This window comes from Cataglyphis hispanica, chromosome 13, assembly GCF_021464435.1.
Source record: "Cataglyphis hispanica isolate Lineage 1 chromosome 13, ULB_Chis1_1.0, whole genome shotgun sequence".
Classification (NCBI taxonomy): domain Eukaryota; kingdom Metazoa; phylum Arthropoda; class Insecta; order Hymenoptera; family Formicidae; genus Cataglyphis; species Cataglyphis hispanica.
This window is the reverse complement of record NC_065966.1, coordinates 4,235,279-4,260,842: the sequence shown is the minus strand read 5'-3', so window position 1 is coordinate 4,260,842 and position 25,564 is coordinate 4,235,279. Positions and strand designations below refer to the sequence as shown.

Below are 25,564 nucleotides of genomic sequence, written 5' to 3'. Positions count from 1 at the left end.
CAATGTAAAAATATAGACTGTGTAAATCGATTAGATCGAATTAAGACAAAAGGAACTAAGATTTCTTTGTCTTGATTGGTCAATTCAATGCTGCTCTATCCCACGAATAATATTTTCGAACGCACCTTAAATGGGCACTTTAAATTTTCTAGGAACAACTTTCAGAATTCCTAGCAGATCGCGATTGCCAGACCTGATCACTGCCGTCATTTCGCGTCAAACGTCAAACGTCAAATTCTAGCGGTGCGTCGCTTTTTCGCGCGTTTGCTCGTTGGCGAAAGTAATACACTTGACGAGCATGCCACTTCACCGGTACACGCACGCAATCCTGTGTAGGATCCCGTTGTCGCTGCGCACGCGAGGCGAGGTGACATTAGACGAAGCTAGGACGCAACACATGGCCCTGGCGCAACTCCTGCGTGAGCTCGATGTTGACGTCGTCGAGATGCCGCCTGATGAAAACTCGCCGCTCTGCGTTTTCGTCGAGGATATCGCTGTCGTCTGTAACGGCATCGCCTTGATCGCTCGGCCGAGCGAACCATCGCGTCTGAAAGAAGTATATATTTTATCATTTAGATCCTTTATTATATATTATATATATATATATATATATATATATATATATATATATATATATGTATATATATGTATATGTATATAAGATTTTCGAATTGGAACCCCATTGATAATTGAAGCATTAATAACTATGAATATCGAAAAAAATAAGTGAAATATATTGTGTTGTTAATAATAATGATGTTAATAATGATAATCATATATTTTGAATTAAAGTTGAATTAATTATTGTTTCTGTCTGAATTGTAATTATTTTTCAGCTTGATATCATCAGAGCTGTTTTGAAGAAAGAATTAGAAATACCACTTATAGAAATAAGTGATAAGAATGCTCGCTTAGATGGAGGAGATGTTCTTTTCACTGGTAAATTCTTAATCTCTTTATCTTAAATATATGACTAAATACTTATACTTGACTTGTAAATATTGAAAGTATTTTAAAGTTTTTTTATTTGCTAATGTATAAATAAGTGTTTTATTATAGGTAGAGAATTTTTTGTTGGGCTTTCTCATTTTACAAATGAAGCGGGAGCACGAGCAGTTGCTGCAGCATTTCCAGAATATCCATGTGTACCCATTAAGGTCAGTAATACAATTCTGTAAAGCTTACAAATTAATACATGTACATTACATTATTTTAGACATTTGAAGATTACTAATATTTTATATATTTTATTTATAATTTTACATAAAACAGTTACAAGTTTTTCCCATAATTTTCTAAACTGCATGTATCATTATATCATTAGATTGTCTTGAACAATCAATGTTAGAGTCGTGTATATAATGTATGTATCACTTTCTATGATAAAAACGTGTAAGTATAAAAGATTTACAAGTAAAATATCTTTTGTGAAAAGATATTTTATTTGTAAATCTTTTATATTTTTATTTTTTCATGCAGTATTAATTTATAAGATTCATCAAATCTACATTTGATATTATTTCATAATATAATTTCTGTTTCCATTTTTGAAAGCATTTATATCTTGTATCTTCATTACATTATACATATATGTGTATATGTGGAATCATTTCATGATTATTATAAACTGTTTTAAAAATTAAAAATTAGAAAGTATTGAAACACAGTTATTATATTTACTAATCAACTTTTTCTTTCCTTATCTTTCAGTATTAGATTTATTGTTAAAGTAGATTTCACTTAGAATGAAACATCCTGTATTAACAATATATATAGATGCATGTTCTAATAGTAACAATAATTTTATGTGTCTTTTTATAGCATATTATGTTTTGTTTTTATACAACGTATAACAATATGCTTTTTAGACTGCTTTGAATCTCAATATAGAAAATATCATATTCACTCACCTATTTTTCTAATGTTCATTTAAGGTGGGTGATGGTGGTGAAGAGGTGATAGTGGAGAGTCTTACTTCAGCTCCTCTTCAGGTTTGGGTGCACTAAACTGTGACTTTTAATATTTTATTAATTATAAAAAAGAAAAAGAAAAAAGTGGATAACTTCACAAACTATAAATGCAAACATGCACTTATTTTTAAAAAAAACATTCTTTTTATATGAAATTATTTCAAAGTTTTATAAATTGCTTTAGGAATAAGACAGGTTACACAGATTCTAGCTTAGCACTTGAGCTGTGCACTTGAACGATATTGCAAACTTATTCACTCACCTTAGCATGTATACAATTTCATTTAACTTTAAATGAAATATTTAAGGACATTTTTCATTTTATTTCTACATCGTTGTATAAATGTTATATAATTGAGTATAAGTGTATGCAATTTTTAGATTATAACATTTGCATTTCTTATTACATAAAACACTGCATAATTTGCGGATACATTAAGAGTCATTTATACTACAATAATGCATTAAGAAAATTATGTCACATATAAAATATTTAGAGTTTAATAAAAAATTGCATAAAAAAAAAATTAATTCATAAAATAGTTTATAGTTTATAAAACTGAATATAATAATAATTTTCAATTTATTCAGATGATATTGACAATGCTTAAGATTATGTAATATATGAAATATGATAAAATTACACATTTATTATGCAGTACATTGCAGTACCTTAATGGTTATCTTCCATCATAATTTTTGAGATAGTAACTTACTGGTGATCTTTTGCTTAGGTGGCTGAATCCAAACGATTGAAATCGCTGGTTACAATGGCTGGTCCAGATGTTATATGTGTAGGAGCTGGAAAGGAATCTCAAGAAGTTCTCAAGGTAAATTTTTATATTAATATAATAAGTTAATAAATCATTTTACACAAAGGATATTGTCCCAAAACTTTTAAATTCATATAATAAATATACTCTTTCTACACATTTGGAACAAAATCCTTTCTGAAACTAATGATTCAATGTATAAAAAAATTACGATGCTTATCTCTTTTAATTCATAATATAGAGAATCGAACGGGAGGCAACATACAGTTACCAAACGTTGACTGTGCCCGAGGACGCAGCCGCTAATGTGCTTTACGTGAACGGCACGCTCATTCATCGATCGGAAGACGAGATCCCGCAATCGAGTAAGGTCTTCGCTGAGAAAGTAGAGTTCCCGACTAGATCGCTGCGTTTGTCTGAATTGGCAAAGGTTAGTTCCGGATTGTCCTCCTGTTGTTTATTAGTGCGCAGACCGCGACATATTCGTAGCATTTAAACGGAAAAATAAAATGAGATTGCGCGGTTTCTAATCGCAAGTTACACACATCGCCAGTGATATACGTATATGCGAAATGTAATACCAAATTCTCTTTTCTTGTCGAGTCAAAACACGATGCAATGCATGACATATAATGACGATACGTCATCCCAACATTCTGATAAGTATTTTTTAACTAATTTAAAGAGTTATTGTATCATTTTTAGTATTTCTTATCAGAGAAAAAGAAGTAATATTTGAAGAGATTAATATATATACACACATATATATATATATATATATATACATAATTTTTATATATTTAGAGTAGAAATGTAATATATTCAGATTTTATATTAAGTTATATTTTATATCTATGCTTTTTACAAAAAACTCTACACTTGCCATTTATTTAAATTTTTTGTTTTTTTATACACATTTTTTTTTCTCTAAGTGCAGCTATAGATCTTTTCTTCAATGATTTTCTAAGTATTTTTTACTCTATTTTATTGTTTGTTTCGTGCAGCTTTTTTTTCTGATATCCTAAAAAGTATGCTATAATACATTTATATCTCATAGTCCTTGATATTAATACAAGTATGGCACATACTATAATATGGCACAAATCCAATTTTATATATAGAAGTGGAGAAGTTGGAATATTGATTCTTATTATAACACAGAATTAAATCGAAATTAATGATAGATCATTTATAATATGAAAAATTTATATAATTAGAAAGGATATCGTAAATTATCAGTATTCTGACTCCTGCAACACATCTACAACTAGTCTGAAACGTGTTCACATTAAAACATTCAAATAAATATATATATATATATATCTATCACCTAATAATATATCGCAAAGTTATCGATATGTAAAAACATGATAATTGTTACAGTGGAATCATATTTATCAAAGTTACATAATTAAAAGTTTAAGCACAAAAATCGATATATGAAATTTCTGTTTAAAATTTAATACACATTTGAGACACTACGCAATATACTTGAACTATTCTTAAATCGCGATATCACCGATATTATCGTAATAGTTAAAAAAATATGAAATGTTTGCTATGACAAGTTATAGTATTTTGTACCCAATAATACGAGATTAGGTGATCTTATAAGTGCTTTTACAATTTGTGTATGCATTCATTCTGTGTTTAAAGGAAATAAACATCGGCATTTATTTTTTATATTATTTATCATGATAGAATATATAGTTTTAAAATATTATCAAGATTATAAAACAACACATATAAAAATAGGTAAATCTTTTAATCCAGTCAATTGTATGGTATTTACAGAATCTATTATAATTTGTATTCTGTATTATATATAAAGATTGTCAAAGATCTATAAGTTCACATATATTATACATAGGGATATAAAAGTTTTTACAAAAATTATTTGAGTTTTCTGAATATATAGAATATAGACTATAATAAAATGCAATTTTTTAAAATTACTAATAAATTATCAGTTACAAAACATGTTCCCCTTAAAAACTTTTTTAAAAAATACTCATATTTCAGAAATTTAAGTTATTTAAGATAAGGCGCACATAGAAAGATTGCATGACAATTAAATAATATTACAAATTATATTTGTCACATTTTTATCATCTTTTAGTTTGACTATTTATAAAGCATAAATCTCTTTACAATCAGACTTTATCGAAATTTTTTGGAAATAAAAAAAATATCCCAATAATTTAAAAATGTGACGTTTATATCTATGAGAGATTATTTATGATAGGCACATATTTTGCAATAGTAGTTCATTTGCATTTTCTCACAATAATGATAAAAGCAATAATAAACTAAAGCATGTATCATTAGCATTATGTATGTATCACTTTCAATTTCTGCGATAATCAAATCAATTTTCTCTCATATGATACAGATGATTAAGTCTTTTTTTTCGCTTATAATACTGCGATTGTCACCAGTTGCGAAATCGTATTTTTACATGTAAATCTTTCGTCAATTATTATGAGTAAAATGTTAAAACTGATGTGTGGTTACCCCGTACTAATAAGAATGGTGGCATATCACGCGTCAGTGTCTCTAGCCATGCCATGTAAAGAGGCGCTGATACAGCACCTTTCCTAGGCATTGGAAGTGTCCTACACAAATACAATACAAATATTAATTAAAACCTATCCACGTATAACAAAGTATGCAATATAAATACTCACATAACGACTAAGTTTGCTTCCATGGAATTTTCAAATAATAATTCACGCAAACGTAGATGTCTATTAGTTTTTTCTTTCATTGCCATAAGTTCCGAATCTTTAATAACATCTGAAACGAAAAGATTGTGGTTAATATATAGCCAGTATTTATAGAATTGTTATTTATAGAATGAACTCATAAAGAAAGAAACGACTCAATACCGTCATCCGAATTTTTCGAATCAGTTGATTCTTGAAAGCTAGCTATTAATGAATCGAAGAATGTTTTTGTACTGGTTTGTGCAGGTTTTGAAATATCTGGTATGACCTTCAATGCGGAATAGTCTATCCGAAATTTTGATAGGAGACTCGCCATGCTGCGAAAAAAATGGATATTAATTATCGAAAATATTATTTCCGTCAAAACTATCGTTGAAAAAAATACTTACTTTCTTTGCTCATATTCCAATTCAGAATTTTTATTGGCAAGCGCAAATACCCTTAATTTACTATTAGACCAATTACGCCTCGTGCTAATAATGTAGGGCAAGAGAAGCGTCAAGCCACCGTCATCGTATAGCCACCACACGTCGATAGTACCCTTCTTATGCTTCCGTTGGAACTTCGTTACTACATTAAGTATATTCGTGATTGGCATTATATTTGATCGATTTTCGCGCTGCTCCTCGGAGGACGGATTGGGATATTCGTTAATCGTTTTTGAACGTCTTGGCGTAGGACTACCAGGAATTGATATATCAGATACACTACTAGCTGCAATAATTATCATTTAATTATCATTTCTTAAAAAAAAAGGAAAACTATTAAAAAGATAAAATATGTAATTTTTTAAGAACCTTGGCTAAGCTGTGAGAAACTTTGATTGCCTGGTATCGATGTAGGCAATGTGAGTCTCTTTTGCTCCTCGATATCTCCGACCACGCTACAATCTAAACCTTCCTGAAGCCGAAGAAGCGCTACTGCTATGTGCATATCCAGAGCTTTACTGTAAAATACAAACAGAGAAAATAAGAATGTAACATAGTATATACTTTGTCGGAGGACTAGGAAAAAAAAGATTATCAAAACTAGAGCTTCTACGAAATTAGATTGATTAAGATATGACAGAAGACGAAAACACAGCGACTTACTGCATAATGTTGAAATACATATTCAATTTATCTTGAGAACAGGTGGCCCAATCTTGCTTATAGCCCATTAGCAAAATATTAGGCCTCATTTTCCCGAGTCCGGCAGCTTGCAGAAGCGAGGTAGCACCATCTTGGAAACTCGCGCCATCCACTAAAGAATAAAACGCCTTGATTTTGTTCGCTCTGAGCCAGGAAGAACAATTCTGCACCATACTGTTGCGTGTCTTGTATGATATGGGTGTCTAAAGCACACGAACATAAATTTATGACACACGTTCTATCGCTTGGATAATTTAAATCAAATAGAAGCCAACGATGGATACCTCGACAATATGGCCACAAATAAATAAACTCTGATGTTTAGTGATATGATGAGCGAAATCGACGAGCGAAGCTCTCATGTTTGGCGCGCCAGTGAGAACCAAGAGTTGTGGTCTATAATTTTTCACATGTTCCTCCACTCGATCCAATTGTTGCACAGCGGTCAACGCATTGTTGTAAGTCTGGGCTTGTGTGGTTGAGCCCCAATTTACATCTGTAATATATATTCGTTGAGAAAAACGTACGTCACACAATAAAAAAAAATTATACAATCTTTTTTATTTTTTAATCAACACTAAAGTAAAAATAAATTTCTATTGAAATTACCAGGCTTTCTATATGAAACTATTAAATATAGTGCTAAAACTACACATAATGTTATTAAAGCCGTCCACCATGAGATCAGGAACATCACAGAAACGCAAAGAATAGCGCCAGCAAGACTAAGCCACATGTTGTAATACTAGAAAATAAAAAAAATTATTATCAAATAGAAATAACGCGAAAAGATACAAATTATATAAAAATAAAATAACATCGCGGAAGAATATACATTTTTGATATTATACCTTGAAAGTTGGCCGCCATCCGATCGGCTTAGCAAGAGAAGCGTGAAAAGTACTGAAATTAATGAGAGTATAAGCAGCCAAAAAGAAGTTTGAGATAAGCGGCGCAATCATGTTCAATTCACCTGAAAAGAATTACACATATTTTTGAAACAAATCTCTCATTCTTAAATTATAGAATTTTTTTAAATTATAGGATCATTTACCGATCAAGATGAAACCGACAGCAATGATAAAAGTGAGTAAATAACCGCGAATCGGTTCTTTGTCTTTTTCTCCACTAAACCACGCAATTCCCGGATACAGCTTATCCAGACAAAGCGCTTGGAATACTTTCGGTGCTGAGACTAGCGATGCTAAGGCACTTGAAATTGTAGCCGCGAAGCAACCGGCATAGATGATAGGGCCGAAAACGGAAACTAGTTGAATCACCTGTAATACATCAGTTATTTAAATTTTTACATTCAATTTTATTTTTCGGTAATTGATAATTGCTATTCATAAATTTTTAAATATCAATAATAAATTCTTAATTTAACTAATATCTTAATAAATAACTTTCATACTTTGATGTAATTAAGATCTTCAAAGAATTAATTTCATTCGAATTTCATTAATAATTATTGTATAAACACCTCGAAACTGTTATGAGTGCCGTAACTGCATCCTCCTGTACAGTTAAAAGCCGTTTGGTATTTACTCCAAGTGCGATTAACATACTCAATTGTAGTATTTTCGATCGCAGTGCTATTGTTTGCGCCGAGTATTGACAGCGCCGAAAAAGAATTATACGTCGACCATAAATCAGTAACATTGCCGGATGCATCTCGCATAACGGTACTCCCAACCATGATCGCCATCATTAAGTATGATAGCGATGTCAATATGATCGCTAGTAGAGTGCCTTTTGGTATCGCCGTTTGCGGATCCTGTCGAATACAAAATAAAATTCCGAAGTTACGTGGAAGTTTCGCGTCACGTGTAAGATTCTCGTTGATTTCTGCGATTAATTGCGACGATAAAGAAATACAGCGCAAGTTTCTTCATCGCTCTTTTCTTCAAGAATAATCAAATAGACAATAATCACATCGAGAATTGATGATATTTGAATATCTTACATATTGATGATAGAATTAAGTTACCTTTAAGTCACCAGATATATTTGCACCTGCCAGGATACCTGTTGCTGCTGGGAAGAAAATGGCTAAGACTGAAAAAAAATTATGTTTCACGCCTTCGTTGTCTCTATAATCCGGATATAAATTCTCCTTAAATAGTTCGGCTGCAAATCACAAATAAAAATTTTAAATGGATATTCTTATAATCTCATGCTTGATATTATGATTATGAGGCATATATAAAAACATCGAGGGAAAGTACTATAAGGAATATTAATGGGATGTTACCGTTATATCCGATGAATCCTTTAGCTCTTTCTTCTTCGCTTTTGGGACCGACGAACGTGCCGATCATAAAATCACCGATAGCCAAAAGGAGGATTACTAGCAAGAATACTTGTGCCTTTGCTTCCCATTCCAAACCGATTATCACGATTATTAGAAGTATAACTATTGTTATACAGCCTGAAAATATATATATTATATATACATACATACATACATACATATATATATATATATATATATATATATATATATATATATATACGCGAATGTTATTTGCATCGTGCTTGATATGATTATGATTAAAAACAGGATAATTAAAATATAAATTCTATGTCAAACTTTTAAAGCGCGCTTACAAACCTATAATCCTAATATCTGTGGTTGCACAGTCAACTATACAGAGGCCGTAGGAATCAAGACAATCCACTAAACTCTCACAAAATCCGACCACATACATGGAACAAGCGACAGCATTCGCCAAAGAAAATATGAGACCTATGGAGCCTCCAAATTCGGGTCCTAATGATCTGGAAATCATGTAGTATGTTCCACCTAAAAAAAAAAAAAACAATAAAAAGTGATGTGCAAGCTCCGATCAATCATGCTTAATTATCGTCGTATCGATCCATAATAATTTATTGAAACAGTACATATGTGCAAACAATTATGAAAGTATTAATTAGCTCGGAAGATATTATATTATCGATCGTATAAAGGAATTGATAAGAGGATGATCATCGGCTTTAATAATCTTTCATTTTTCTTATACATTCTTGGAAAACTTATATTCAAGAGTCCGATTTTGTTGATATATGAATAGTAAAATATTATAGAAATATAAAAAAAATATAATTTAGTAAAATGATATTTTTATATGTATCATTTCTTTTGCGCGTAATTATTACGATATGAAATGATATCGCAATAATAAATTGATTTAATTGTCTCAGTTCAGAATTAATTATAATAAAATTATAAACATCTTATTAGTTTATTTTCTTTCTATTTTCTATATCCTCGATATTTGTATTGTATATTGCATTACCTCCTTTGATGAGACCGTTCGTGCTGATTGCTGACATCGACAAGGATGTGATTGTCGTGACTACTGTCGTCGTGAGAATCAATAAAATACCTTGACCTGGAATGACACAGGCGATGTTAAAATTTCAAGAATTCAATTAATCGAAGAATAATTCGACGACGGAGCACCCACCTATTCCGGTCTGCGCTATGACCCAGGAGAGTCGCAGGAAAAGCATTACTCCCCAGATGTTGAGAAGACATCGCATAAGCACTCCTTGAATCCATCCAAATTTCACTCCGGTCGCGGATTTTATTTGCGGAACAGTTAATGTGTGCGATCCTGGGCCCTGAAATAATCGTTTCGATAAGCTAACTCGTTGAGGAACAATTTCATTCCAAAAATCGTTAAAAAATTGTAGCAAGGTGATAAGATTGGCGCTTCGAAAGAAATGTAGTAATTTTTACACTAAAAAAAGATTATAGTAAATATGAATTATTATTTTTTTTTTTATAGATAATTATTTATTTCGAAACATAAATATTCATACATTTTCTTATCATAATATATAATTTCATGAATAGTATATAGAATTTTACAGTAATATTGTATATGACTCCGTGATATGTATATCCTTCATTCAATTTAACTTTAATTTTTATTTAATTGTAATTCAATTTTCATATTTAAATCTCAATTACATTTTTATTTAATTCTTTTTCCCCGATTTTCTTTAATTTCATTTTCATTTAATTTCAAGAAAATGACATTTACTGCATTCTTGTACGACGCCGTGTCTGCAATTAGTTGCATTCTGTATTCCTGCATCGTCAGCAGCTTACAGATTATCACACGTGTGCATCACAAGGACGTGTAACTATGCGAGATTTTAACTTGAGATGAAAACAAAAAGAGAGAAGGCAAGAGAGAGATTGATGGAATCTCTTCAGGAAGTCTCGACATTTTCTCAAAATGCCGCAATCTCGTATGCCATCGAGAATTGACTGTTCTTTCATGCAAATCGCGTAATCGCGCCCATAAAGATTATGGACACGGTCTCGTAATTACGCGAGAAATTATGCTCCACCGTGTCGTCGGGATGTCTTCATCAATCCGATGGGTAATTGACGTACGGAGAGGCTTCAAGGTCAGCGCTCTGAACGGATCAAAACGATTTCTCGCAGATGACAAGACGGCGACGTTTAGATATCACCTAATGGACCGCGCGCGTTTACGCGATCTCGCGCGTCATCCGTCATCTCGCGATTAGCAAGATTAATATGATCGCGTATTGAGATTTAGAGATGATTATCGAAGGCATTAAAGATGATTCTGGAGATCTCTATAGGAAGGGTCGCCGCCACTCGGCCAATGAAGTCTTAACGATTTACGTAACCAAGTCTCACATCCGCTATGACACCACCCGAGGAACTTTTTGCTAATCATATACGTGAGCGACGATCGTTTGATAAAAAAAAAAGGAAACATTCTAATATAATAATGTTTGAAAAATATGAATTTTTAAGTCTGTATATATTTTCTCGAAAAATATTGTCTTATGACAATATTTGAGGGATATTGACATATCACAATGATTAATTATTTCCGGATGACTTTGTTGAAATATTTATGGAAGTGTTTAAAAAGAAAGAACAATTGAATCGAAGCTTTTAAAATGTCAATGCGAGCAAATTGAAATAAATGCAACCAAGAAATATTTAAGTATAATTTACATCAGGAGATGAGTAATTATTTAATAACGATAATTAAATGTTTGATCAATTGTTTTCAATTTGATTTTGATTGGATTGTAAGCCTTCTCGAACATTTTATCTCTTTCAGACGATTATTTCATCCTGCGATTTTTCCTTACATATTTGAATATTATACTTTACTTTATATTTTACTTTATGTCTGAATTCTAATGCAAAACTTCTTTTGCAAAATTATCCTTGCACATTTTCTCAAAAATAATTTCGTGATAATTTGTTTTCTGTATTCAATGCGCTAAATCTTATAATTTTTTATTATAATATGATGAATCCTTTCTTTAATTAGACTCTATATATTACGTTATAAAGTTAACAAATAATCAATAATATACGATCTTTTTTCCTTCTATAAAAAAATCTTATAAAAAAAATAAAAAGAAATATGATACTGAATCAAACTTTTCGCACTTATATATGTATGTACAAACGCGCATATCATACAAGGAGCGTAAAATGGGTTACGACGTGTGATATAAGAAAGAATAAAGACCTTCTATATAAATAAATTTCCTTTCACATATTCTCTCTCATATGTGTTCGTATCCTTCACTACGAATAAATACAAATAATACACGCCTATCTTTCAGGGACCCGTGATTTATTCGGGGCACGCGTTTTACTGACCGCATTGATACCGTCATATTGTGCAATTGAAACAGTCGTTCGCAAAATCATGTAGGTTGCAGGCAAGTAACAGAAAAAACTAGGTATACTTTTTTCGACACGATAACGTAATTATTATATATTTATATTCTTATTTTAATTCTATATTTTTGCATACAAGATTCCTACAAGATTCCTTACGTGTGTAACAAATATCCAAAAATAAGAATAATATAATTATTTTTTTTATATTATTTTGTATTAAAGAAATCTCTCATGCGTGAATGGAAAACATATGTGCGCTTTCTTTCTATTTTGGAAATGAGGATTCTGTCTCCATGTCCTTCATGTAATTAATTCAGATCGGTAATCGATCGCGATCATGCATGCGAAACGTAATCATTGAAACTTTTAATGTTCGCTTATTCATCAACATAATTATATGCGCAAATCCGGAAACTAATGAAGAGTATCGCGGGATTCGATTAGATATTTTTTTTACGACACGCACAATCAATATGCATATCACGATATCGTATTAAGAACTATATTAAGAATCAATCTCTCTGTGCAAATAGCGATGAATGATATTCAAATAAAGGCAAAACTATTATATTGTATTTTTTTATGTCAAATGTGGAATATAATAATCGATATCGATCAAAGCGAGACAATAGAAACAGGGCGAATTATAAAAATCATAATTTGCAACTCATAATTTCAAACTCTTCATTTGATTTAATTTACATCAGATCAAAGAATCGTTCCTTTATGCAAATGCTCGCAAATAAACTTTTTTTCGGATCTGTTAAATTCATTCCATTACTTCTGAAAGCAATCAATATTTGAGATCGATGTAATAATCTACTTGACGTATGATTGACTTTTTTATTTATATTGCACAGCTTATAATGTAAAAAAAGAGAGACTCATTAATTAAAGTCTATTAACGGCATCAACGTGACCCCAAAAAAGTAGCGTCATATGATGATATCACATGTAAGAGAAATATCAATTATCAACAATTTAGTTACGATTGTAGAACTTGTGACGTATATTCAATTTGCTTAATTATCACAATATCTATCAACGTAGCACGGGACCATGTGAATGGATCCATGTGATCTCCCAAGTGTCACATTTCTGGAAGAGGATTGATTTCTCGGATAAGAACTATGAACTCCCGTCTTAACGACGCGTATAAGCTGATGAGATCCTTCTGGGGGTATTTGTCATCATTTCAAACGACGGACTTTAATTGCCCGCGTGAACGTGAGGGTCTTCACTTTGACCCAACAGTTACCGCGGCAGGTCGCGTGATTTCATATCATATGAGTATATATTGCGTATAATCCTTCTCTAAAAAAAATTTCTTCGTTCGCATTAATGAAGCATGACTAACGGCGCAACATCTGTTGCATAGATAATTCGGTTTAACGCGTTGAACGCTTTCTGTATCTCGCATTATGTCACAAGTGTATTATGATATGTACAACTTATCTTTCTTATCTATTATTTACATTGTAGTATATTCGAAATTTCTCTTTGCTCTTTTCCAATTACATTATATATTTTTATTACAATATATATTTTTTATTCATTATTCTTACCATGATAATTACACAACCAGAATTTTTAATATTTTTCAAATATAATTAAAATATATTTTTTGTTAAAAAAAAAATGTTTAGATCTTCCATAGAATTTGAGATATTTTGTAATATGTCAGTTTTGCACTGTTAATGTTTTGATTGATTTCGTAACTTATTTATACGAAGCGTCTCGATATCTATACAGGATGCGCGTGAATGGTTAACGTGACGCTTTTTTTAAATTTATTTAAATGTATATGAATTCTTTCTCTCCGTGACCCGATCGTGTCATTCCTTCACGTGTAAGCGGCCACCGCCCCGGCTGTACAATTTTATCCCCTTCTCTTTAGCCGTGAGAGGGAGTCTCTTTTCATACGAGCTATCTAAATTCTCTTATGATGTATCATATAAAATTTACAAAGTTTTAGAACAAGTACTTTTTCGTCGCTTTTCTATCCGATTAAAATTTTCGCATCGAGCCATCTCGTTTTCTATGAATCGTGCAAAATTACATTCTTGCAAAAGTGTATTTTAACTATCTTAAGAGATAAGAAAAGAGATAAAAATATAGTTTTTTGTATATATGTGTGCAGCCGAACTAGTAGAAGTATGAATATTTATAAATGTCAAGTAGAGTTTCATTAGTCTTTTTCGATTTTTGCAAGAAGAGAGTTTTAGTTGCTGAGCAAACAAAAATTTTTACGAATGTATTGCACAATGAAAACGAAATCGAGCATTACAGAAAAACTCGACGAAACCTTCGCATCTGAAGTATATCCAAGGACATCCACGTCTGGATAATGCATATATAAATGCTTATAAAAAAAAATCTCAAGCGTAATAATAACTGATTAAAAAAAATAATTATATACGTAATTTATTAAAATAAATTTATTTAAATTTAGTTATCATTGGCCAATTAATGCAATATCAGTGTGTTATGTCTGTACTTAAAACAATATTATTAAAAATACAAACATGAGCGCAAAATTAATCATTGCAAATATTTAACGTCACGTTGCACCAGTGTTACGCCGTTTGATAACGGTACCACATTATGTCGTAAAGTTGTGTCGCCGTGAACGGATTGTCACATAAGGCAATAAAAATTCCAACGGTTCTGTATTTACACTCTCACGGCATCGTGTTTGCAACTCCCTTGTTGTGAACGAAAAGATAGATATGTATAAGCCGAAAAGTTTTCCTCTACCAGCTTGTGAACGAGGGCGACGTCACCGCAAGACAAAACCTCGGCGCCAAGTTTACGTTCAAGCGCGGGTTAATTGCACAATTAACAATCTCGTAATCGTGCCATGATTTATGAGTCGTTCGCGCGAGCGTAATTAATACCGTATGCCGCATTGGAAATGCTGGAAAAAGAAGAGGCTCGTGCTGCATTATTTATATGTTATATACGTTATGATCAAAAAAAAAAAGGAAACGAAAAATATGTATCAGTGAATCACGAAGAAAGAAAGTTTCATGGTATAATTTTAATCACGATCATAAATAAAAAAATGAAATTATTTTATACGAAGAAGGAAAAAGGCAATCAAGAGCTAGCCAATTAAAATTATTTTATTTGAAGAAGTTATATATTTGAGCAATTAATAAAAATATATATACATATGTTTATTTTATATTTAATTTTTTTTTATTTCTCTTTCGAATTTAAATAACTTTACAATAAAGCGGATTAAGTTTTCTGAAAAAAAATCACATGTAAAGAATTTGTGTGAAAAATTCTTTGCTGCTATTAGTATTGCTACGCTTTTCTGAATCATTTTTTTAGAGCACGTGTCTATTCCAGAAACTTTCACGGCATGTACTAGATTACAGCCCGCACATACGGGATCGGTTAATTTTAGATACTAATTCTACCAGACAAAAAAAAAGAGAGAACGAGACTGGACAGATAATGAATGAAAAATTCGAAAAGTCGGTGAATGTCAGCATACGCGCAATGTGTCTGACACGTGTAAGAGTACATATCATGTAGTATCATTAAGGATACATCCGGCGTATATTGATAAATTTACATTTATCTGATACTTATATACATATACATATATGTATATACATACATTTGCCTTTTATACGTGTCATTTTTCTAAACTTATGGTTTTCTTATATTTCTTGTTTCGTAATTGTGAACGATCCTTCCAAGAAATTCATTATGCAATTCGATACCTACATCTCTATCATTGTGAATTTTATTTCTCGCATTATGAAATATTTATATCTAAAAAAATATCGAATTTACACGAATTAATAACCGAACAAAGATAGATGTGGTATATCGTCTGCGGATTTTCCTCATAATGTGTTCTTTATTAATATAGAGTTTGAGTTTATCGCTTCATTATAATATAATCACGTAAAATATTAATATTTCACATCACATATGTAAACTTTGTTACGATATGCTTGGATTATCATATAAAATATTTTATCAGAGAATTACGAGACGGTATAAATAAAATTCTCCGATGTCGTTATCATCTTACGCTGTCTTATATGACACTCGCAAATTTTTTTCTTCTTCTTCTTCGTGTAGAAATAAACTTAATCTATCGTAAGTTCAATTTTAACCACTAGCACTATTTCATTATATAGTATTTAAACTACGTATTTTTCCCCTTTCAATTTTAGAAAAAATGATAAGTCTAATTTTAAATTTCCAAATGCAATCGCGCAGAATTATTTTAATAAAATTGAAAAATTATATTTGTGAGTTATGAATTTAACGTAGCTAAAAAATATATTAATTTTATCTCAAATTTTATTTTAACCAAAGACTTTCGCCAAGCATATTCAAACATATTTTATTAACTATGATGGAAAGTTGTTTAACTCGCGGACGATATCGCCTTCAGAGAAGTCATAAAAAGCTTACCTTGTTGAGAAGAGTGGGATTGTGCAACTCGTCCAACGAAGGCCTGTGAGCCGCCTGGATGCTCATGATGTTCCTGTAATTGTCTAGTCTGGGCAAGGCCTCCCTGGTCATGTGCCTGAGGGATTTCTTGGTCTCTTGCTCGCCAAGGAGACTGGCCCGACCTTCGAGACTATCGACCCGATTCACGTGAAATCTGGTTCTCCTCATAGGATTTAGCTCCATTGTCTCCGAATCGGTATCACCACCATTTATTCCGTTTTCGTGTGCCATATTAATTTCGTCTTCTTAACGTGTTTTTGTACTGCTTCCTTTCCTTCTGATGTGATTGAAAAATGCACTGCGATTCAATGGTTCGAATGATCGTACGTACAATGCCGTTCAAACAGCAATCTAATTTCTCTGCGGTTTCCTCTTCGGGAATTTATTGATTCGTCAAGGCGGTTGCTCGATAACACCGGTCGTGATCACCTGTCGACAATCGTTATTTCAATGTTACATTTAACCCTTCCTTTTTTTAGATTTTTCTAAATCTAGACACATTTTCTAACAAAATAATTTTAAAAAATATTTAAAATACATTTTACTTTACTTTAAAAATATACATCATATACTAGCTCTTTTTTTAGCATTTTTATATTACTTAAAAAACATTCTAAATTTTATGGTTTTTGTATTCTTATAACTTTGAAACAATTACTTTACAGTATGTATTTTAAATATTAATTAAATATTCATTAATTGAAAATATTCTATCTATTAATTATAAAATAATATAGTTGTATATCATGTTCATATATTGTTGTAAATTAATATGTCAAGTTTGTTTCCAGATGTAATTGCAAAGATTAAAATGAAAATTAAAAATAGAACGCTATGCCACTTCTGCTAAAGATTAAAGCTGGCAATTTATTCGATTTGACGTAATGTTTTGATTAGACTTAATCAAATATCCTTTGTAAACTCACGGAATGTTTATATCTTTGTTATTTATATTATGTCTATAATTGCGCATCTATGTTTGAAAATCAACCGAAATATCTTGGTATGAGAAATAATGAAAACATGGAGATTTCGACAATGATAACGAATGAGGAATTTCTGACAAGATATTGAATTATCAATTTTAGTCCCGATAATTGAACGTAAAAATCAATTAAAAAATCACAATAATAATATTATCAATTCTTTAACAATATATATATTTTAAATAATAATTAATTTATTATTGATGGAAATTTTTTTTTTTTTAAACTCGTTTAAGGTTCGAGACGTAAAGTCTCAAAGGTGAAAAGCCACAAAGCGGACCTCTTCGCGTTGACCTTGTCCACTTCACGACAATTAAATAACAAGCATCGTGTGGGTGTGCCAATTATAAAATTACTCTCGCCATTTAACATCGCAAACTCTACACGATTATTTCTGGTCCCTAGTGGGTTAATGCACGAGTTTATCTAATTACCGCAAACCGCGCCTTTTAACGTTTTCCGTATCCGTGACACATCGCCTCTTATTTCCACGTGGAAACACGCGCGTGACAGCGATTTCCGGCCCTCAGTTGAGTTGGAGTTAGAATTTTATCGAATCATTGTTACTATAATTACGACAAATTACTGTAAGTCAGTAATTTGTCGTCACAGCAAAAGGATCTACGGTTTATGCACTCTCTGCGTAAACACGGAATGTTATTACTAAACGATATATATAAATTATTTTGAGCGAATCCTGATAGATCTTCATTCTTGAAGCAATAATTATGATTCTTGAAGCATTGTTAATTATGCTATTATTAGTCATTTTTTTGTGGCAGTTTTAGCAACTTTTCTATATCTTATATATTTATATCTTCTATATCTTTTCAAAATAATATGTATACTATATTCGCGATTTCTTATTATTCGCTATAAATTTCAGCGCTACGAAATTTGCTGAAGATATCGATTAACGTAATACAAACGATAATATACCACATGTGTCAATCGGTGATTATGCACGAGTGTATCTAATTAATTCGACAGACTGCCGATGTAACACCTCAATTTAAATCGCTTAAATTTCAAAAAAAACTGACGCGATGTCAATGTAATCTCTTTCATCATGACGACCGCGTGATTATTCGCATCGCGCTAGCGATGAATGCCAATATGTTAATTAGCAGCTAAACAAACGGTATGGTTTTTAAAACGTACATATGCAAGATCGAAGTGTTTGCTTTCGTCGATGGCGCCTCTTTATTGGCGACCGCCGTGTTGAACAAGCGGATGCGGAATATTGCTGGGAGAGGCTTTTTTAAGACTATCGCGGCGCCCGCAAGACGCAAGCGACGAGATAAATCGTCGACAGTTAGGCGATTTATTCGGCGTATTGCATCAATTGTAACATTGCGATGCACCGTGCAAAGATGAACTTCGATGAGGATGAAGAGAAAAACGCGAATCTATAATTTATATCTAACTATCTGAGACCGATACGAAAAATGAAAACTGAAATTTTGTGACTGAAACTGAGTCCGAAAAAAATTAATAATTTTTCTCTCTTTTGGAAAATAAATTCTTATATTGGATATCGAAGGAATGCGTTCGAAGAATCATTGAAAAAAAAAAAATAATCCAATCTTTTTCTAATACAGTACATAACTTAAAATGTCGTTCAATTGATTTTAGTTTCTATTAATCTTTAATTTCTATATTACAGCTTCAAAGTAAAACATGATATGCAAAAATAAAATGGTCTTATAAAAAATTTCAGACACGGATGATCATCCAAAAACGAATTAACGAATTAAAAAAATAATTCTCTCGCGAAACGCAGACCTGACAAAATTATATCAGCGTATTCTCACGATCCCGAACAATCAACGATAAAATATGCCAATCACCGTCGTAATAACCGTCCGAATACATTATGAAACGCATCCGTGATTTTCAAATAACGACGTGATTTCAAATCATCGCCATCGTCTTAAAATTGATAATGCGCCAAGAATATCTAATACCTTCAGATTTTTTAGTAACGAGTTAATCAGAAAGACGTTCAGCAATATAAGTTTCATAGATAATTTGGCAATATCCTGGAAAAGATTTAATCGAACAAACATATGTCGTTAATTTTTAAAAAAGAATTAAGTAATTAATAATATATAATCGTATTGCTTCTGACATTATTTTCCTAATCTTATAATTAGTTTAGTATACTTTCCTAACCGAAAAAATATTATTTAATAATATACGTTGATAATCGTTTATCGTCGAATTCTTCTGGTAGATGTGTGTGAAAAATTTTAAATACAAATATGCTAAAGAGTAGTTTAAACCAGTTTACATTTGGTTTCAAATCCATACTTAATTGATGGGAATCTTTATTAAACCGTTTGGAATCATACACTCTCGTTTTGAATTCGTCATCGCACCCGTTACGAATTTGAATAAACCGGTTTGAAACGAGCTCAAACTGAACGCGTCTATATTATACAATGTTAAGCCATATAAAATATATCGACTTCTCTGAACTGGAATTTTAAGATAATATTCATAGAGACGTGATGATTTTCTGAGAATTGCTTTTTACCTAAATTGTAAAGAGCAATTCTCAGAAAAAGATCTATAAAATAAAGTGCATCAATTTGCAATTATTCGATAATTTTATGTTAATCACATTAGCATAATTTAACCAATCGCTATTTAGACAATTTGTACACAAATTTTTAGCATATCTTGCGATAATACTAATTTTATATCTTTCTCAAGAAAGATGATAACGTAACGCACGCTGTACTATCCTATTCTTAGCCATGACCTGCAAATAAAGTAATCATTTATAGTGCAATTGAAATTATAAACTTTCATGCAACTTGAATACAATCTCTCGATAACAGCTACGTAGCTCATCATTAGATGCACGTCTATCTGCACTTTTTTTACGAAAAAAAAAGATGTTTACTCATTGCGATCAGCGAAGCGTTGCGAACGTCATCCGGGAGACTTGACCGTCATCAAAATCAAGGGAGACATTTTTATTGACCAATTTATTTCTATCTGCCTTTTATATGGTCTGCCATAAAATACGTTCGACAATATTGCGATTTATTAATTATATTATATACAGACTATAATCTATTAATGTTAAAACACAAGGTGTAGAATATTTTAATTTTTAATACAAGAAATTATTACATCGTAAAATCATTAAGCATTGTACGCTATAAATTTTCAAAATAATTTGAAAAGGAAATAATATTTTTAAATATATAGTAAAAATTGCTTTATTTATTATAATTTAATGTGATTGAGTGTCTAAATCGAGTATGCAAAATCAACATGCAATTTTATTGATAAAAGCTAATCTCGAGATTTAACTGCACCGGTGATATATAATCGGCTTCGGAAATTCTTAAGACTTGAAGGAAATACCAAGATTATTTTCTGGGAGAAGAGAGAGATAGAAAGAGGAAAAAAATATAAACGTTCTCTAAGGAACTCGAGGGAATCATCCGTTCTATTCGCGGATGCCGCTTTTTACGCTTCCTTCCTTCGCATCAGCTGATCGAGTTCCTATCGTAAAATATCTATATGAAATTTATGTGTGCATATTTAAAATATTCTGGAATAATTTTAATAATTTAAAAATGTCCTTTTATTATAATCGAAATTAACTTGCATAAATTTCTATTTAAAAATTCTATGTAAAATTTATCTTCTATGATCCTTCTCTTTTAAATTTATGCTAACATATAGTAAAAAAAAGTTGTGACAAATTTTAGTAATCTGTTAAGATCATGACTAATCGATTAGTAATAACGCATCGTATTTCCATAAATAAATATAATGAAGAAAATGTACGCCGAACATGAATTACGCTGAAGGTGGTAATAAAACATCATAAAACATAAATTTGCCATTGGCAGTCAATTCATTGTCAGAGTAGTCATATTTAGTTCGTGCGATGCTAATCCGAGGATGCGTATAGGTATATGGGCATGAAAGATGACGTGTCATTAAGATGAAACTGTATAGCAATCTATCGATCCGAGTTTATCCTCACCATTCGTTTCGCCGAATCTTAAATGTTGCCTCTACAATAAAAGATAGTATACTAAAGAATAAGAAAGATCCTAGAATACTAAAGAATAAGAAAGATCCTATTCTACGTAGTAATTTTACCTTTCGCTCGGCTCAGGCAATTCCGCCTTATAAAAGAAGGTCGAATGCATATTTTATTTCATCAAGCGATTTGACAAGCTTTCGTTTTGCTCCTCAGATTTGGCCTTTTTACTCGAAGGTCATATTTGAAATGACTTTGCTCTTTCTTTATCATTTTTTTTTTTTATTTTTTAATTTGTTCTGAAGGCGCGAAGCGCCGATTGAAATTTACGAAGACAGTTTCGTGGAACAAGACAATAGATCTCTTCTGTAACATCAGAATAATCTACGGGAAAAACAATCAGAGAGAATATCGTTTCTCGGAATTGTTGAATCTGCTTAAAAAAAGCGAATTAGCACCTCTACTGCATCAATATCTTATTTCATTTTATCTCGGAATATCTTATATTTTACTCTTTTACATTTCTTCTCAATATATTCTAAATGGAAATTGATGATGATAAGATAAAATATACAGTGCAAAAAGGCTCTCCTCGTTGAGAGAAAGAAAAGACATTGATATTTTTCTTAAAATCGTGTCAAATAAAAATCGAAAGAGGCAAGATGTTAGAGACGAAGAATCACTGTGCGAAATCATCTCACGGAACGGAGAATGCAAAAGAGAGGACGAATGAACCTTTAAAAACTGTCGGCTTAGCAACGCCGACCGATCGCGAACGGTGCCGCGGCCTTTATTGCGAATGCGAACATTTCCATGCAGGGCCGGTGCAAGGCTGAAATCCATCGGTATTTTTTTTTTATTTTTCGTCAGATAACACGCGGGCAATAATTTAAAAAAATATATACCCGAGAGAGCATTTTTTTCAGTCGTTTAAAATTCGATACAAGATACTTTCTTTTGTTAAGAGAACTTTTACATTGCAAATTATGTCATTTATTAGCACCATTATTCTATTAATTTCAAAAAAGATGGAATGAATATGTATACATATGTAAGCGATGATTTTTTGCACGTCTAGAAACTGATAAGAAATGATAAACCTAATCATGGAACAAATTATCTACCGCGATTAAGAGAAAAATGGAAAATTGATTAAAATGTAAAGCGAGAACTACAGAAATTTGTCGTATGTGAAAGACGTCCGTAAGATGCTTTTAAACCCGTCCCTGCTCTCGCACGCGACCGGCTCGTTTGGCCGCAGACAACGCGCCCACCCCGGCGAAGTCGAGGAGACCGCATTCTCGAAGCCGCTGTCGAAGACCGGTCGTCGTTCTCGTCCTCTTCGTCGTCCGCGAACTTGATGATTCTCGCGCGAAAATTCGTGAAGAGAAAGAACAAAGAAAACAACTCTGATACTCCTGTCGCATGTTTATAAAATAAGAACCGGAGGTTGAACATTGGACGTTAAACAAGCGGTGGAAAAAAAACTCACGTGCTTTTGACTGTCGACCTTTTCGTTCGTTAAACTCACGTCCTGTAAGCGCGTAAAAAATCCAAATGAGATTAAAGTCTTGATTTTCCCATAACCTCTCGCACCATAGATCTGTCTCGCTGTCGCACGTGTTGTACTTTATTCTGGCAACGAATCTTGAAAGACCCAACTTCTTAATAGAACCATTATCGCGTCGAAATGATAAGAAACACGAACTGACAAATTCTTTTTCACGAATTTTTTCTGTTCCTCTAGTGATAGACACGTGTTGAGTGTATCTTTGTACGTCAAACGTCGCGAACACGTGCTACTGGTATCGCGTACTATGACTGCGAGATTGAAGCACGCTTCGGAATAGCACGTCTAAACCGCACGAAATCCCGATTCCTACTGACGACTGACGACCGTTGCACAAATCCCCTTTTACTTACGCGACGCGTCTCGCACACGCTCGACCCGCTTCGAAATGTGAGCGCGCGTGGACCGGCAACCGGCATACGCACCAACGCAACGCAGTGTTGTATCATCTATATGTTGCACCCCTTGCAATTGAAATTGTTTCATTCCTTCCCTTTTTTTAATACGAAAATAGATCTTGCCTTGAAAATTGATTTATGCCATCTAGATATAATAACTTAATACTAAATAGATTTATATAATTGACACGTTGACAAACGTATAATACGAAATCATGATACGAGCCTCTTAAGGCAAACTGATCATTCCACTTTTTGTAAATTTTATTTTTCCTTGACACCAATATTAAATCTTATTAAAGTTTATATAAAAGGCTTATATATAAATAAAATTAAAGAGCTATTGTATAAAATATGTGACTAGAATAGAGGAAAGAAAATAGGAAAGAAAAAGAAGGAAATTCTAAGACATTCAGATTTTTCTTTTAAAATTATCGATTATTCGTTAAAATGCATCGTAGAATATTTTAATTTAAAAAAAAATTAATATTATATATTTTTTGCTAGAGAAGGAATTGTTCTACACATTTTTAACTGCAAATATCGTCTCAATTATATTGAATGTACTTATTGAATATTATATATATTTTCTTCAAAAATATGTTCATTCACAAATAATTTTTCTAACAAATCCTTCTTTATGTTTATGTAAAATTTACTTCAATCGCCGATAAAAATTAATTAAATTCGTTTTCTATAATTAAACTATATAAATCCTATAGAGGTAACTACGATTATTTTATGAATATTATTAATTTACAAATAATTATTACTAATAGCTCTTAAAGATTAAAATTATATGTTCTTCTATATCTAACTATTCTTAAATCTTGTGTAAACAATCAGATAAATCTTAATCTAAAGCCTCTTAAAGACACTTAAGACTTTAAAGACACTCGAACGATGATACATGAATGATACTTGCATATCCACGCGCAATTATATCGCGACTCATTTGATTTCGCATTAATGCATACATCACTGCTAACATGCGTGACGCATTTATTCTGAGAATTTTTGGCACATACTGAAATGTCATTTCACATGGCTTATACATGTGTTGAAAATCTTCTATTACAAATTCTGTCTTATATTCCACACATTTCCTTTTTAAATAAAATTTATATATATATATATATATATATATATATATATATATATATATATATAATATACAGAAACGGGGAATATATTGACATTCTACAAAATTAGTTAATATTTTAAAAAATTATCGCGACATTATTATTAGAAATCTTATTAAATTGTGTGTGTGGGTTTTATACGTCGATTATTTTTCAAATCATTATGTTAAACTTCCACTAAATTTCTTATTACACACGCGTCTTTGTATGTTATGTAAAACTGGTTCGTATATAGGCGCATTAAAAAGAATTGAAAGAGATAAGATAGCAATAGTGATTAGAATTTAAAACTATGGCATATATGACATAGGTCACTTATATTATAACTGCATATTAGCACGTATAATATAGGAGAAAAAAATTTGTAAAAATCAATATTTTGTTTAAACAAAACAAGATATAAAATTATCAAAAATATAATTGATACATAATATTAACATAGAGTTTACAATTTTATTTAATATGATAAATAATATTGATCTTTCCACATATTATAAATTTTTTTTACAAAAAATGTTGAGTACATTGTATTTAGATCTGAAAAATTAAAATAACCTTTAAACAAACTTTTGAAAGATAAAAGTTTCATAGACTCACCTATATCAACGAAATCAGTAGATAATGAATGATATATATACAATCTCATAAAAAAATTATATAAAAGACAAAGCTTTCCT

General features: G+C 31.4%; 3 protein-coding genes across 5 annotated transcripts in view; 2 read left to right on the top strand and 1 right to left on the bottom strand.

The window, feature by feature from the left end:
* LOC126853850 (probable small nuclear ribonucleoprotein Sm D1) overlaps positions 1-25,564 on the top strand; it is a 205,528-nt gene that overhangs the window by 138,073 nt on the left and 41,891 nt on the right. The gene's annotated exons all lie outside the window — the stretch shown is intronic.
* Positions 186-5,485, top strand: LOC126853842 (N(G),N(G)-dimethylarginine dimethylaminohydrolase 1). Of its 2 annotated transcripts, XM_050599897.1 has the most exons (6): positions 186-556; positions 837-939; positions 1,060-1,157; positions 1,935-1,991; positions 2,705-2,800; positions 2,985-5,485. In XM_050599897.1, exons 1-6 carry the CDS (start codon positions 299-301, stop codon positions 3,237-3,239), a joined length of 867 nt encoding a protein of 288 aa, XP_050455854.1. In that variant the 5' UTR covers positions 186-298; the 3' UTR covers positions 3,240-5,485. The 2 variants fall into 2 exon arrangements, with proteins under 2 accessions (XP_050455854.1, XP_050455856.1); XM_050599899.1 differs by lacking the exon at positions 1,935-1,991 and having other exon boundaries at positions 187-556.
* Positions 5,210-23,849, bottom strand: LOC126853827 (bumetanide-sensitive sodium-(potassium)-chloride cotransporter). Its single transcript, XM_050599878.1, has 18 exons — positions 23,270-23,849; positions 16,741-17,208; positions 10,070-10,226; positions 9,899-9,994; positions 9,214-9,405; positions 8,854-9,030; positions 8,590-8,729; positions 8,083-8,376; positions 7,654-7,879; positions 7,451-7,572; positions 7,209-7,344; positions 6,884-7,095; positions 6,561-6,802; positions 6,267-6,415; positions 5,859-6,183; positions 5,632-5,786; positions 5,431-5,539; positions 5,210-5,358 (listed from the first exon to the last, which is right to left on the bottom strand). The coding sequence occupies exons 2-18, from the start codon at positions 17,008-17,010 to the stop codon at positions 5,223-5,225; spliced, it is 3,138 nt and encodes a 1,045-aa protein (XP_050455835.1). The 5' UTR covers positions 17,011-17,208; positions 23,270-23,849; the 3' UTR covers positions 5,210-5,222.

What these genes read in the sequence shown, in the direction of transcription:
- LOC126853842 (XM_050599897.1), top strand. Translation starts at nt 299, where the DNA reads ATGCCACTTCACCGGTACACGCACGCAATCCTGTGTAGGATCCCGTTG. An exon ending in AACCATCGCGTCTGAAAGAA is followed by an intron (nt 557 to 836) that starts GTATATATTTTA and finishes ATTATTTTTCAG; the next exon opens with CTTGATATCATCAGAGCTGT. An exon ending in AATCTCAAGAAGTTCTCAAG is followed by an intron (nt 2,801 to 2,984) that starts GTAAATTTTTAT and finishes TTCATAATATAG; the next exon opens with AGAATCGAACGGGAGGCAAC.
- LOC126853827 (XM_050599878.1), bottom strand. Translation starts at nt 17,010, where the DNA reads ATGGCACACGAAAACGGAATAAATGGTGGTGATACCGATTCGGAGACA. An exon ending in TGTCGGTTTCATCTTGATCG is followed by an intron (nt 7,573 to 7,653) that starts GTAAATGATCCT and finishes AATTCTTTTCAG; the next exon opens with GTGAATTGAACATGATTGCG. An exon ending in GATGGCGGCCAACTTTCAAG is followed by an intron (nt 7,345 to 7,450) that starts GTATAATATCAA and finishes TTTATTTTCTAG; the next exon opens with TATTACAACATGTGGCTTAG.